At 31.0% G+C, this 11,959-nt stretch overlaps 2 protein-coding genes and 1 long non-coding RNA gene across 3 annotated transcripts; 2 read left to right on the top strand and 1 right to left on the bottom strand.

The window, feature by feature from the left end:
• Window positions 1–181: 181 nt before the first annotated feature.
• Window positions 182–1,225, bottom strand: LOC141457819 (uncharacterized). The gene is made up of 3 exons (XM_074135102.1): window positions 1,067–1,225; window positions 759–941; window positions 182–572 (listed from the first exon to the last, which is right to left on the bottom strand). Exons 1-3 carry the CDS (start codon window positions 1,148–1,150, stop codon window positions 402–404), a joined length of 438 nt encoding a protein of 145 aa, XP_073991203.1. The 5' UTR covers window positions 1,151–1,225; the 3' UTR covers window positions 182–401.
• A 232-nt stretch (window positions 1,226–1,457) lies between these two features.
• Window positions 1,458–11,365, top strand: TBPH (TAR DNA-binding protein-43 homolog). The gene is made up of 4 exons (XM_074135106.1): window positions 1,458–1,877; window positions 4,103–4,272; window positions 4,385–4,525; window positions 8,924–11,365. Exons 1-4 carry the CDS (start codon window positions 1,640–1,642, stop codon window positions 9,794–9,796), a joined length of 1,422 nt encoding a protein of 473 aa, XP_073991207.1. The 5' UTR covers window positions 1,458–1,639; the 3' UTR covers window positions 9,797–11,365.
• LOC141457827 (uncharacterized) lies at window positions 1,886–3,224 on the top strand. Its single transcript, XR_012460577.1, has 2 exons — window positions 1,886–3,006; window positions 3,116–3,224. It is a non-coding gene; the product is annotated as an uncharacterized lncRNA (long non-coding RNA).
• Window positions 11,366–11,959: the final 594 nt, after the last annotated feature.

The following is an 11,959-nucleotide window of genomic DNA, read 5'->3' as shown; positions in this document are numbered from 1 at the left end:
AAGCGTTCCGATAGCAACGTCCTACATTTAAACCATTTTATTTCGCTTTTGTAGTTTACACGCTATTTCATTCTCAGCCACCTTCTTTTTCAGATATTTTATCAATAAATAAGGCCATACAAATAAATATTTAAAGATTACTAGTTCTATTTTAACTTGAGTGACAAATCAAGGACAGATGCTAGTTCTAATAATATTAGAAAAGATTCGGGATATATTTCAGTTTTCTAAATAAAAATATAAACATTGCTTAAAAGAAAAAAAATTATTCTTTAATTGAGAGGTAAACTAAAAAATACTTCTAAAAACTTCTTTGTTAAAGAAGAAAAACTACCGTGATATATTATAAAACACTATAAAATTGTTCGCGAAGAAATGAAACGCAAATTTAGCTCAACTTATTATCTCTTAGCTTGAATATCTTCTCTCTTGTGGGTTCCATCACAAAAAGGTCTATTTGAAGTTTGTTTACAGTTACAAAGCCAATAATCTTTTTCTTCAGAAACTTTGAAGCGAACAGGTCTCAGTTTTATTTGAACATAAGGGTTTTTATGGCTCCCATCACAAAAAGGCTAAAGAACAGAGAATACGTTTTAGGTGATAGGCATTAAAATAACTAAAAAAGTAGAAATAGTCACTATTACAAAAATTTTTTACTTATAAATTCAGATTTGAACTGAAACTAATCTCATTTATTTTAGATATTTTAATTAATGGACAACCAATCCAGTCTTTTTATCACTTTTCTCAACACATACCTGATTTTTGCTGTGACCACAAAGACACCAACTATAGGTTTTGTCAGTAACCAACTTCACTTTAAAAGGTTTTTTATCATATATGATACCATTTTCTACTTGTGTGCTAGCACTATGTAAATTCTGTATTACATTTTTAGGAATTTCAGAATTATCTGCAGGTGCTTTTGTAGAATACCATACCTACAATAGAAATCATGTTAATAAAACATAACTTTGTGAAAAAAAAGTGAAGCTATGAAATCTCAACATTGAACTAAGGAAAACGGATAAATCTTTTCTTTTTTATTAGCACGAGACTTACTAACATTTTTGCAACAATTAAATTCTGGCTTAACGATAATCTTATTTTGTTTAATGGCAAAATTAAAGATTTTTATAAAAAATGGCATGTCTAGCGGTATTCCAAACCTTAATTTAATTGATAATAGGTACAGAAGGTTACTTTGAACTATAAAAATCAGTGCTAATCGCCTGTGCCTAAATTAGTATAGCACAATATCTAGTCAAAGCTAAAAATTAAAGAACGCCTTCGTTCATAATATTTTATTGAAAAAATAATTTTATAATTCATATTTTGTCCATTATTTTGAACAGCATATGATTTGCGTTATTATTATTACATCTCATTATTTTACTGATGAAAGAGGATTACAAGTGATATATTTTGTCAAAAGTACCACTTCCACAATTCTTTTCTTTTTAATTTCTGGTATTATAACTACATTTTAAAAGTTATATCAATAATTTATGTTTCGATAACAGCTTCATTTGACATTCGATCCTTGTTTGCTGGTGACGTGTTAGTGTCGGCCATTTTGAATTTGTACGAAAGTTGGCGTACCGTGATTGTTCTTCGTGCGTTTGTGTTTAGTGGAAAAATGAGTTCATATTTACAAGTGGCCGAAGACGAAGGAGAGGAACCTATAGAATTGCCATCTGAAGATGATGGAACACTTCTTTTATCGACATTAGCAGCACAGTTTCCAGGCACTTGTGGCCTCAAATACCGCAATCCTGAATCCAAGGGCATTAGAGGTGTAAGACTAGTTGAAGGGAGATTGCACCCTCCAGATGAAGGATGGGGACAAAATGTATATTACTGTGTATTTCCTAAAGGTATTATTAATATTTTATAATCAATCAATAAGTGATAAGTGAGTTGAATAAGTAAAAAACTAACCGGTGTATCATTGTGTCTAAAGTAGCCATAGTTATTGACCGCGTTGGATTATAGATTTTATGTTTTCTTTGTTATTAAGTTTACGTTCTTTTGTCGAAGGTGACATTTATTGAACATAGGCATCCATGATGAACCTTAAAGAATATTATTATTGTATCTTCATAATTTAATTTTTTCCTAGACATATAACTAGCGTTAGTTTCCTAACATTAAGAGTACATCAATGGATTAGATTCCCATTTATGTTAGGTTATTCTCTTGATTGCTTAGAGAAAAACTGCCAAATTTTCACTTTCCGAATCGGATTGAAAATGAATATCCACTAAGAATGCCAGGCATTTTTTTGTCTTTGGTGTCAGTTCTACTAAACATCTTTAGTTTTGTAATTAAAACCTGCTGGTTAGTAATTTAAAATTAAAAAATAATAAAGATAATATTTTTAAATTACTGTTCGTCGCTAAAAAAAAATTATCATTTGAAACCTAATTTCCTACTTACCCTGTCGCTGTCAACCAGCTTATTAGTACTTTTTTTTTCAATAACTGTTTTTAGAAGACATTTTGCGATCGCACTTATTTTCGATTTGGAGTTTTTAAGGGAATCGCATTTCCAAGTAACCCAAATATGATTTTTTCTTATTTTGTAAAACTTAGACTATATTGTAAAACGTTGGTATGATAATGTTTTTATTTTGTTCAGGTGATATCGCGGGACACAAAGTAAACTTTTTCTCTAATATGGCTCTGTGTTTGTTTCTACTTTGATTAGTAATCTTTTATTTCTAAATTTTTATTTAAATATTTTCCCCAGTGGCTTCATTTAATGACAGTTTTGTAAGGATAGAGAATTTTTTATTGTTTAAAATGTACCTTTCAGGGTATTGTAAGGGCTTAAGAGAGTTATCTGGTGAGAGTGAAGTTCTCTTCTAATGTTCATCCTTTTGTATGGTTCTAACACCTCTATAATATTAGATTATGAAAAGTTGGAAGATATATCTCGTGAGCGCAACTGTATAAGATGCTTTTTCTATAATTAAACTCTCTGGTCTATGGTTTCATTTGAAAGGTATGTTTAGCTAATTACTTGGGATTGAATCTTTCCTTAGGTATATGGATTTTGGTTTGGTTCTGGGGATGTGATTCTGGATTCCCTTCAACAGAATGTTTTATTACAGAAAATATGAATATTGTAGAACCTTTTTATTGCCAATTCTGAGTTTCAAACCAAATTCTAAGTTTGCGCTAATAGCCAAGAAGTCTATATGTCTGTGGGAAAATCGTGCGGTAAGTGAAAGTTTGGTGATGTTCACACATTTTTATATTTTAAAATAAATTTTGCTTTTTTTGTAAAGAGAACACAAAATTAAATAAGTCGTCCATTAATTAAATGTATTTGCAAACCCCTATTTCAAGTATTCTGCAATACAATTAGTCTCTTCTTTTATTATCCTGATTTTATTTATCTTTACTTCTGTTATTCTTTAAGGTTTAAAGAAATTTTCACCTTAGTATGCCCTATTATAAACAATTTCTTACCATAGTTTGTGTAATAATTTTATTTGTTAATGTCTTTAGTTTATACAAAAAATAACACAGTTCAGTAAATTATTTCTTACCTATGGAAACAATTTGGTTATCAAATATAAGCTTGGAATCTGAATAGTAAATAGGAGTACATCAAATGGAAACCTTTAAAAATCTTGAGTTTAGATAAAAGTGGTAGGGAAGTTTGATGGAGAAAAAGTGCATTTATTGAACTTTTTTAGAAAATAAAATCGCTAGATGAAGTAAATAAATTTATTTCCTTTACTCTCACAATCTAAAACATTGAAGATGTACGTTTTCTAACAAAATATCAGTCGAGAGGTTCAGAGAATTAAAGAATGCAGAGTAAAGAAATTTTCATTAAGTTTGTAATTTTCTAAGAGAAATTAAAGACTAGAAAGCTGAAAATTACCAAAATCCGTTTTCAAAATGTATTATTTCTCTTTAATCGATCGATCAGCTGGGAGAGACATAATGCATATCGACATATCTTTTGTTTTGTTTTGCCCATTATTTTGTAAATTAGGCACCAAAAAGTTTTTTTTCTAGATGACCACCAATCATTTGTGAATGAAATGTTTTTCTGCAAAAATTATTTAATGTTTATATTTTTACAGAAAATAAACGGAAATCAGACGACCATCTCGAAAATTCTACCGCAAAGACAAAAAGAATGGAAAAAATTACCAAATGTTCCGATTTAATTATACTTGGATTACCGTGGAAGACAACGGAACAACAATTAAGAGAATATTTTGAATCTTTTGGAGAAGTTCTTATGGCCCAAGTAGGTTTTATTCTTTTATTTATTTATTTTGAAGAGTAAGTGTAACGTTATTTTATAATTTTTATCTTTGGTAAAAAAAAAGCAAATTAATTTTAGGTTGCATTTTTTGTAGGTTAAAAAAGACCCAAAAACTGGACAGTCTAAAGGTTTCGGTTTCATCAGGTTTGCGAATCATGAATCCCAAGTGCGTGTTATGTCGCAGAGGCATCTCATTGATGGCCGGTGGTGTGATGTTAAAGTTCCTAATTCTAAGGTAAGTTATCACTCATTTCACATTATTAAGTAGAAAATAATTTAATTTAGTAAATAGCTCCTTTTAAGTTTGAAAATACGAATTTATTATTGCTAATCACTTTAATCTTATTTAAATAAATATCTTTGTAGTGAAAACGTATCGTTGCCTTATCATTGATACTTACTCGTATAGTCAAGGTAGTTCGTTTTGCTATTTTGATAAAATATTTAAAGTGATGTATATTATTGAAATAACTTTTGTTTGAGATATCGTAAGGCTGAAGATTTATAACTTTTTAGGAAATGTCTATTTAATAAATAAAAAACCAACAAACAGGCTGTGGTCTAGGGAATTTGTTTCTTAATCTTTTTGTGTACATGCTCCTCGATATTTAATAAGATTGTTGTTACTGCACCCTCTCGGTTAATTTGTTTGTGTAGTACTCAGAGAACTATTCGGGCCCAATTTCCTTTTGCGGAAAACTGCTTTTGAGCCTAATGTTGCTTAAAGCAGTGGACCTTTAATGAAGCCCACGTAGACTGTGGTTCATCGGCAGTATTTGGTATTTTCAAGAAGGAAGAAGTCCGTCAACACTCAGAGTTCTTATAGTGTTGTTTCGTGTTCTTAGCTATCAGTTATATACTTTGTATAGTATTATTTCACATATTAATAGTGTTTATTTCGTGACTCAGCTTTTTTCTTGGTATAGAGAGAATTCTAGAATAGGTGTAGGAATCATCATTCAGATTCAACGGTAACAAATAACTGTTAGGACATTTATGAAACCATTTAGTGCAGTTATACAGTTTATGTGTGTCAAGTTTTCTTGTCATATAATTTTATAATAATTATTAAAAAACAAATGGCAGATTTTGTGTTTTCACTTCCATTTAACTAATATTTCAGGGTAAGTAAATAGAATTTCTACCGAATTACCATAATCATTATTACAAATTAAATACAGTTACAACAATCAGTAATTAATATAGGTTAATCCGAAACTTAAAATCAGCAGGGTCTACACACTGCTACCATAACAGAGAATAATCAAGGTGGCGTTTGTTTACGGTTGACTTTAAACACTTCTAATTAGAAACGTTCGTTAGATAAGAAGCCTTTATTTAGTAAGTGTCTTCATTCCCGAAACTTTTTAAACAGAAGGGAATGCTGTAGAGAGTGTACGCATAAGTGCGCGAGTTGCAAAGTAAAATCGAAAGAAAATCAGAATTAACCGAAAATAAAGTTAGTTACATTTTTAGTGGCTAAAGATAGATGTGTTTTTATTTAAGGAAATGAAAAGGTAGACGATAATTACATGTATGTGTATATGTGTTCATTAATTTTAATTATTCTATTATATAGTGACTTGATTATGTTGCTCTGAAAGACTCTGAGCAGCCATGAAGAAAGCAACATGTATGCAACAAATTTCCTATTTATAAAGTTCATATCGTACTTTTCGTATGAGATGCCTTCAGAATCTATCTTATCTTCAGAATGTCGGAAGCACCTCTAAAAAACTAAGAGTATTGGGAAGGGGGTTAGCGTTCGCTATTCAATACCACGGTGGTGCATTTATGTAAGTGAGTTATAAGCGTGTAGTGATGGGTAGCATTCGACTGTGGGTTAAAGAACACCTAACTTTGACAATTTTATTCTCTTTTTTATAAATTACGTAATATTAATGTATCGTCCTGCTCTTACACATAATAATGGGAAGGAAGTATTGCAATTGTTTCAAATTATCGATGCGTGAACCGATTTAGATGAATGAAGTATCGTTCCGTTCGATATTAATTATGTTAATGCGTCTCTTGGGTGTCACTACGAAGTACTTAATACTTTAGGAGCGTAGTTTGCCCCCAAGTGTGAGGCCTCCTCTAAATCCTGGTTTAAAAAGGACGAAGAGCCGTTGAAATAATTCATTATGTTACACGATACATAGGCAAACGGAGATCATATTCAGAGATGTATGTGAGGTGTAAATATTGTTCCTAATACGACAATGAAACTGTAAATAGAACTATCCAAAAGATACAAAAATCTCCTTAACAAAAACTTACAGTTTAAAAAGTATAAGGGTTGATTAAACGCTAAAAGGTACACAGATCAGCAAGTACCCAACATTTCATTCAAACTTCAGTTCTTAATTTCAGTTATATAAAAACATGCAAAAAATCATGTGCTTTATTACAATTGATATTTAAGTAATTTTACTGCATTAACTTTACATTACTTCTGTTTAAAATTTATTAGATGTCGCGGACCCTTGTGCTGGCCATAATCAAATTATTTATTCTGTAAAGAGTAGCCTACCATAAAGAGTAAGTCCATAAATTAACAGCGAATTGGCTTTCTACGAACTGCCTAACCATCCTCTCCCCCAAAAGTCCCTTAATCCAATTATTCCAGATAAATGTTACAAATGAAAGTTATAGAACTATTTGTGAGCTATAAGTATACCGAGTTTAAAGAAAATCGGATAAGTGGTTTTTTAAAAAAAGTTAAAAAAGTGAAAAATCTATTCAGTAAAGTGGTTCTATTTTAACCAAAAATTTATTGACGCTTCCTGTGGTGCCACTTGAACGAAATACCAAATTTGAAGTTTCTACGATGTTCCGTTCCTGACATATTGTGGATAAACTCATAGCAGAGTATAGAAAGTCTGTACTAACCTGTGTCATCAAAGACCAATAGGTTACAGCCGTGGTCTACAACCATATGACCGCCAGCTGTTTTACATATATTTGCAACTATAAAATAAAAACAAAATATTTGAAATTTAGGCGAACATTTTTATTAAAAATAAATTGATAGATTTTAAAATTTTAAGAACTTGAGATTTTGGATCTTAAAAATCACACTGTACTGAAATCCTATGAAACAGATGATAATTTTCGGAACCTGGTTGACAAAAAAAGATTTCAAGTTTTTAGAAACTGCAGCGTATAAGATAAAATCGTTCTTCGGTTCTACATATTTAAGCAAATCATTATTTTCAACCTTGATCATAATAAAAGCAAAATACAGATTTCGAATTACAGACTTGATGATTGTCTGCGGACAGGAATATTATCCTGTAACCCTGATTATGAGGCACTGGCCACTGATGCTCAGTGTCAAAGATCACATAACTTTCAATAAAACTTAATTGGTATTGTATTTTTAGTTTGTCATATTAAAGTAAATGTTAAGTTAAATATATTGTTTGATCTGAACCCATCGAGCCTTAGCCGAGCTTTTTAACATCTCATTGACCATGATTATTAACTTTATTTAATATTAAACATCTAATATGCACACTCACAAGACCTTCTCTTACCCTTGTTTATTTTAGTTTGGCTTCTCGTAAACTAGAATTTTTACCAAATAGTAGTTATCTGGAATTACACAATACAATCTAATGAAACTATTTTGAATTAGTCTAATAGACTAATGTTTATCCCGATCTCTCAACTACAACATATGAAAGATAAGATACAACATACGAACACTTCATTATAGAGATAGAAGTTCCCTATATCTGAACATCGTGAGGTAGGAAAGTGAGGTTTAAAATTTCTGTAAGGTACATAAGAAAACTTAAATCAGATGTTTAAAAAATAAAAAATTAACTCATAATTATTATTTTGTTGTTATCTTTCAGCCTATTAAAATCAAAGTTAAATCGGTACTACACTTTACTGAACAAATATTTTGTATATGAAAATGGTCAGCATAGAGTCTATGATATCTAATAAATTCTAAACAAAAGTAATGAAAATTTAATGCAGTAAAATTACTTAAATGATATCAATTGTGGCAAATGTCATTTACACAAACACGTGCTTTTACGAAAGTTTCTGTAAAACTGAAATTATGAACTGAAGTATGGATGAAATGTTGGGTATTTGCCGATTTGTGTACCTTTTGTCGGTTAATCAACCCTTATCTTTTTAAACTGTAAGCTTTTGTAAGAAATCAATGTAAATGTTGTATCAGTTACTCGCAGAGTTGCCATTATCCGTAAAAAGTGGATAGTCCACTTCGCCCCAAAGTGGCAATCGCAGCCTAATGCAGCTAAGAGTAATTTTATGAACAGCTATATAAATACTATTTGTCTAAAGCTAAGATAACAGAAAAGTTCCAACTTCTTAACTTAAATTGTCTGACCGTATTTTAATTCTTAAACTTCATTTCCAATGATCGTGTTTGCTGACGGATGTAGTAATTAAATTTCTGTTGAAAACTAATTCAATTTCTTATGAAACATATGCATAAATATCACATTTATTATTTTGAAAAAGGAAATTAAAAACTTCATCTTTTTTTTAAAGAAAGTTTTATACCTTACTTTTATTGAGATCGCAGCGTAATAAAATTCAAATTGCTTCAGCAATTTTAGTTCCTTTATATATATATATTTGTTTTTTGTAGGAGGGTGCTCCACAGCAAGTGCCATGCAAAGTATTTGTTGGACGATGCACAGAAGACATAACAGCTGATGATTTGCGTGAGTATTTCTCCAAGTTTGGAGAAGTGACTGATGTGTTTATCCCGAAACCGTTCAGAGCATTCGCATTTGTGACATTCTTGGATCCAGACATAGCGCAGGCCTTGTGTGGTGAGGATCACATCATCAAGCAAACTTCAGTCCACGTATCAGAGGCTTCACCCAAGACAGACTTTCACAACCGCGGGTACGGCCCACATTCGAACTCTCGTGGGGGTCGGGGGGGTGGTGGTGATGGTGGTAAATATGGTTACGGACCGGGGGGTAATGGAGCACCTATGTATCATCCCCAACAGCAGGGAAACATGCAAGGACACGGCCCATGGGGCCAGGGAGGACCTGGTAATAGGGGAAATCTAGATATGCCAAATTTACAAACACTTGGCATTACTGGGCAAGGTGGTGCAGGTGGACAAGGTGCTGGACAAAATATGACAAATCCTTTGGGCATGGGTTTAAATTTGAGCGCCCTGCCAATGAATCCGGCCTTAGTAGCTGCTGCATTGAATCAGGCAGGCTGGGGACTCATTGGCAATTTGAGTGGTAATCAAAGTGGCGGTACACCGGACGGTAATGCAGCCCAGTATCCAAACTCTGGAGCTGGTTTTGGTGGAAACCAACAAAGTGGTGGGCCACAACAAGCGCCTGCTGGAGGATTCCTTAATTGGATGAATCAGACTGGAAATCAAGGAGGTGGAGAAAATAATCCTCCTACAAATAATGGACCTCAACAACAAGGCTCTTGGCAACCAAGAGATAAACAGTCAAATTCCTTTAAATATGATAAATATGAATAGATTATTAGGGAGTTCTTTTAAATAGAAACAATTAATAGATATTAAAATTTAATAATAATGCAGTTAAATGTTGTCTGAAATTAAAGTTTTCGATTACATATGACTGAAACATACTTTTTTTCTCTTAATTTTAATAGTTGTAGCAAATATAATCTTCATATTATTTGTTCATGCGTAGTAAACAAAATATTTTTTTATCTTTCTCGTTTAGATGAATACAATTTTTTAGTACCTTATTGACTTACTCGTCATAAAGTTCGAACTTTTTCTATTATTACTTTCTTTTATTTTGATTTTTTGTTTTCTTTTGTGACTGGGTATTGGCATTGCTCAACACTGCTTAACCTGTGCATATATAATTGATATATATATATATATATATATATCCTATTTAGATTTATCTTTCTTACAATATATTTCGATAAATAGTTGAAGCTAAATTATACTTCCAAGTACATATGTAAATTAGTATAGGTATTTTATAACCTTTAAAAGCAAAACATAAAAAATTGCTTGTAACTTATTTTCCACTGTGGTGGGCTAGTTACTGCCTATTCAATTTCATTCTTCCTGACATGCTGCTAAAAGAGTGTTTTGAAGTTGTTAAAAGCTTCAGTAACTTTGTAATTACGGCAGAATTTCCATGCTTTTGAAACGTTGGCTAGTTCATGGTTCTAATTCCCATCCTTTTAGGTAGCAAAAGCTTTAATAAGCATAAATTAGACGTTTTACCTCTGGGAGCAGAGAACATCTCGTGTTATTTACTTTTAGAACGATTGTCTCTCGCATACGAGCTTGTCTACAAATAACCCATCCCAGAGTATTAAGCTAAGCGTTTATACTAAAATGTTTAGTTAATGCAATTTGATATGCTTCTCAAGTTTTCTCCTAAATTTAAAAAAAAAAAAAAAAATCGAACCATTTTGGATTGTGAAGATGGTAAATTCGTTTAGGTCTTCATAATCGTAATTATTATTAGATCCTATTGTTATTGCGCTAATTTTTAAGCGACCTTTTACTGCCTAGTGAAGCGAGGATTTATGAATCCTGAATCTTAAAACCCAATTTTCCACACTAAATTTCACTTTGACAACAAATAATTTTTTTTTTTTAATTTAGTAAATTATTAAAGGCTGGCTATAATAGAGTGTATAGAATGTAGCTTCTATCTCTACAATATTCAGCTTACATCGAAGGAACCAAATATTTTTTAAGGATTACTTAAGTTATTTTTATTTTTGAAAAATATATTTGTTAACCATGTTAAGCAGTGTGATTTTATTTTTATTTATTTTTTTCATTTAAATATAAAGTAAATAGTGTGCCACATGATTGCGTGAGTTTACGTCCTGTTTTCAAATTTAGCAAGGAACCGTTTTAGGAAAACAAGAAAAAAAAAAAAAATGAGTGTGTTAATTTACGAAAAATGGCATTTTTTCAATGTGTGTTTAAAACTGAGAGCGAGTTTGAATGTTCTGTGTAATAATAATATTTTAAAAGTAAAAGTAAACGCGATAGTTGTGCTAGTACAAAAATGAAAATACAAATGAGTGTTTCATGTAAAATTGAGTCAGAAGATAAAAAGAGCTTTTTATTGATTAAGAAGTATGGAGTGAAGAGAGTTCATAAGATGTTTATTTTTAAAAATAAATGTTAAATGTCCAAATATTTTTCAAATAGGATTTAAATTTTTCTTTTTTTCTCTTAATTTTCTTAACAAAATATTATCGCCTTTTTTTAAAGAAAAAAAAAAGCACCTTTAAATAAATAAATGCAACATTTCCTTTTTTTTATTGTGAAAAGAAGAAAAAAAAAACACTAAGATTGTACAATTTAAAATAGTTGTCCTTAATTACAAATTTTTTTGATCTTGAATAATAAGTGTTATTATTTTGTCCTAGTGATATAACCTAACCTTTTCTTTGCTTATCTAGACATCTCTTTGGTGCTTCAATTCTTCCAAAATCTTCTTCATATTTTTTTCTTCTTTTTTTTTTTTTTTAAATATGATTTTGCTAGGAGAGTTGGAGATTTTTGGCGGAAGAGATTTTTGGATGGATGAATGATGGTGGACAGTTTAGAATCAACAGCCAAATATTGATGAGAGAGAAACTTTTGGGTTTGCAAGGTGAGAGTGTATGCGTGCTCCCAAAACTATGGATT

The sequence above is a fragment of the Rhodnius prolixus genome, unplaced genomic scaffold, assembly GCF_049639745.1.
Source record: "Rhodnius prolixus isolate KJV_2025 unplaced genomic scaffold, Rpr scaffold_5, whole genome shotgun sequence".
Taxonomy (NCBI): domain Eukaryota; kingdom Metazoa; phylum Arthropoda; class Insecta; order Hemiptera; family Reduviidae; genus Rhodnius; species Rhodnius prolixus.
Note: the sequence above shows the minus strand (reverse complement) of the source record. Positions and strands in the feature narration are given on the sequence as shown.

What these genes read in the sequence shown, in the direction of transcription:
- LOC141457819 (XM_074135102.1), bottom strand. Translation starts at nt 1,150, where the DNA reads ATGCCATTTTTTATAAAAATCTTTAATTTTGCCATTAAACAAAATAAG. An exon ending in AATTTAATTGTTGCAAAAAT is followed by an intron (nt 942 to 1,066) that starts GTTAGTAAGTCT and finishes TTTCTATTGTAG; the next exon opens with GTATGGTATTCTACAAAAGC. An exon ending in GTGGTCACAGCAAAAATCAG is followed by an intron (nt 573 to 758) that starts GTATGTGTTGAG and finishes TCTGTTCTTTAG; the next exon opens with CCTTTTTGTGATGGGAGCCA.
- TBPH (XM_074135106.1), top strand. Translation starts at nt 1,640, where the DNA reads ATGAGTTCATATTTACAAGTGGCCGAAGACGAAGGAGAGGAACCTATA. An exon ending in TTACTGTGTATTTCCTAAAG is followed by an intron (nt 1,878 to 4,102) that starts GTATTATTAATA and finishes ATATTTTTACAG; the next exon opens with AAAATAAACGGAAATCAGAC. An exon ending in TTAAAGTTCCTAATTCTAAG is followed by an intron (nt 4,526 to 8,923) that starts GTAAGTTATCAC and finishes TGTTTTTTGTAG; the next exon opens with GAGGGTGCTCCACAGCAAGT.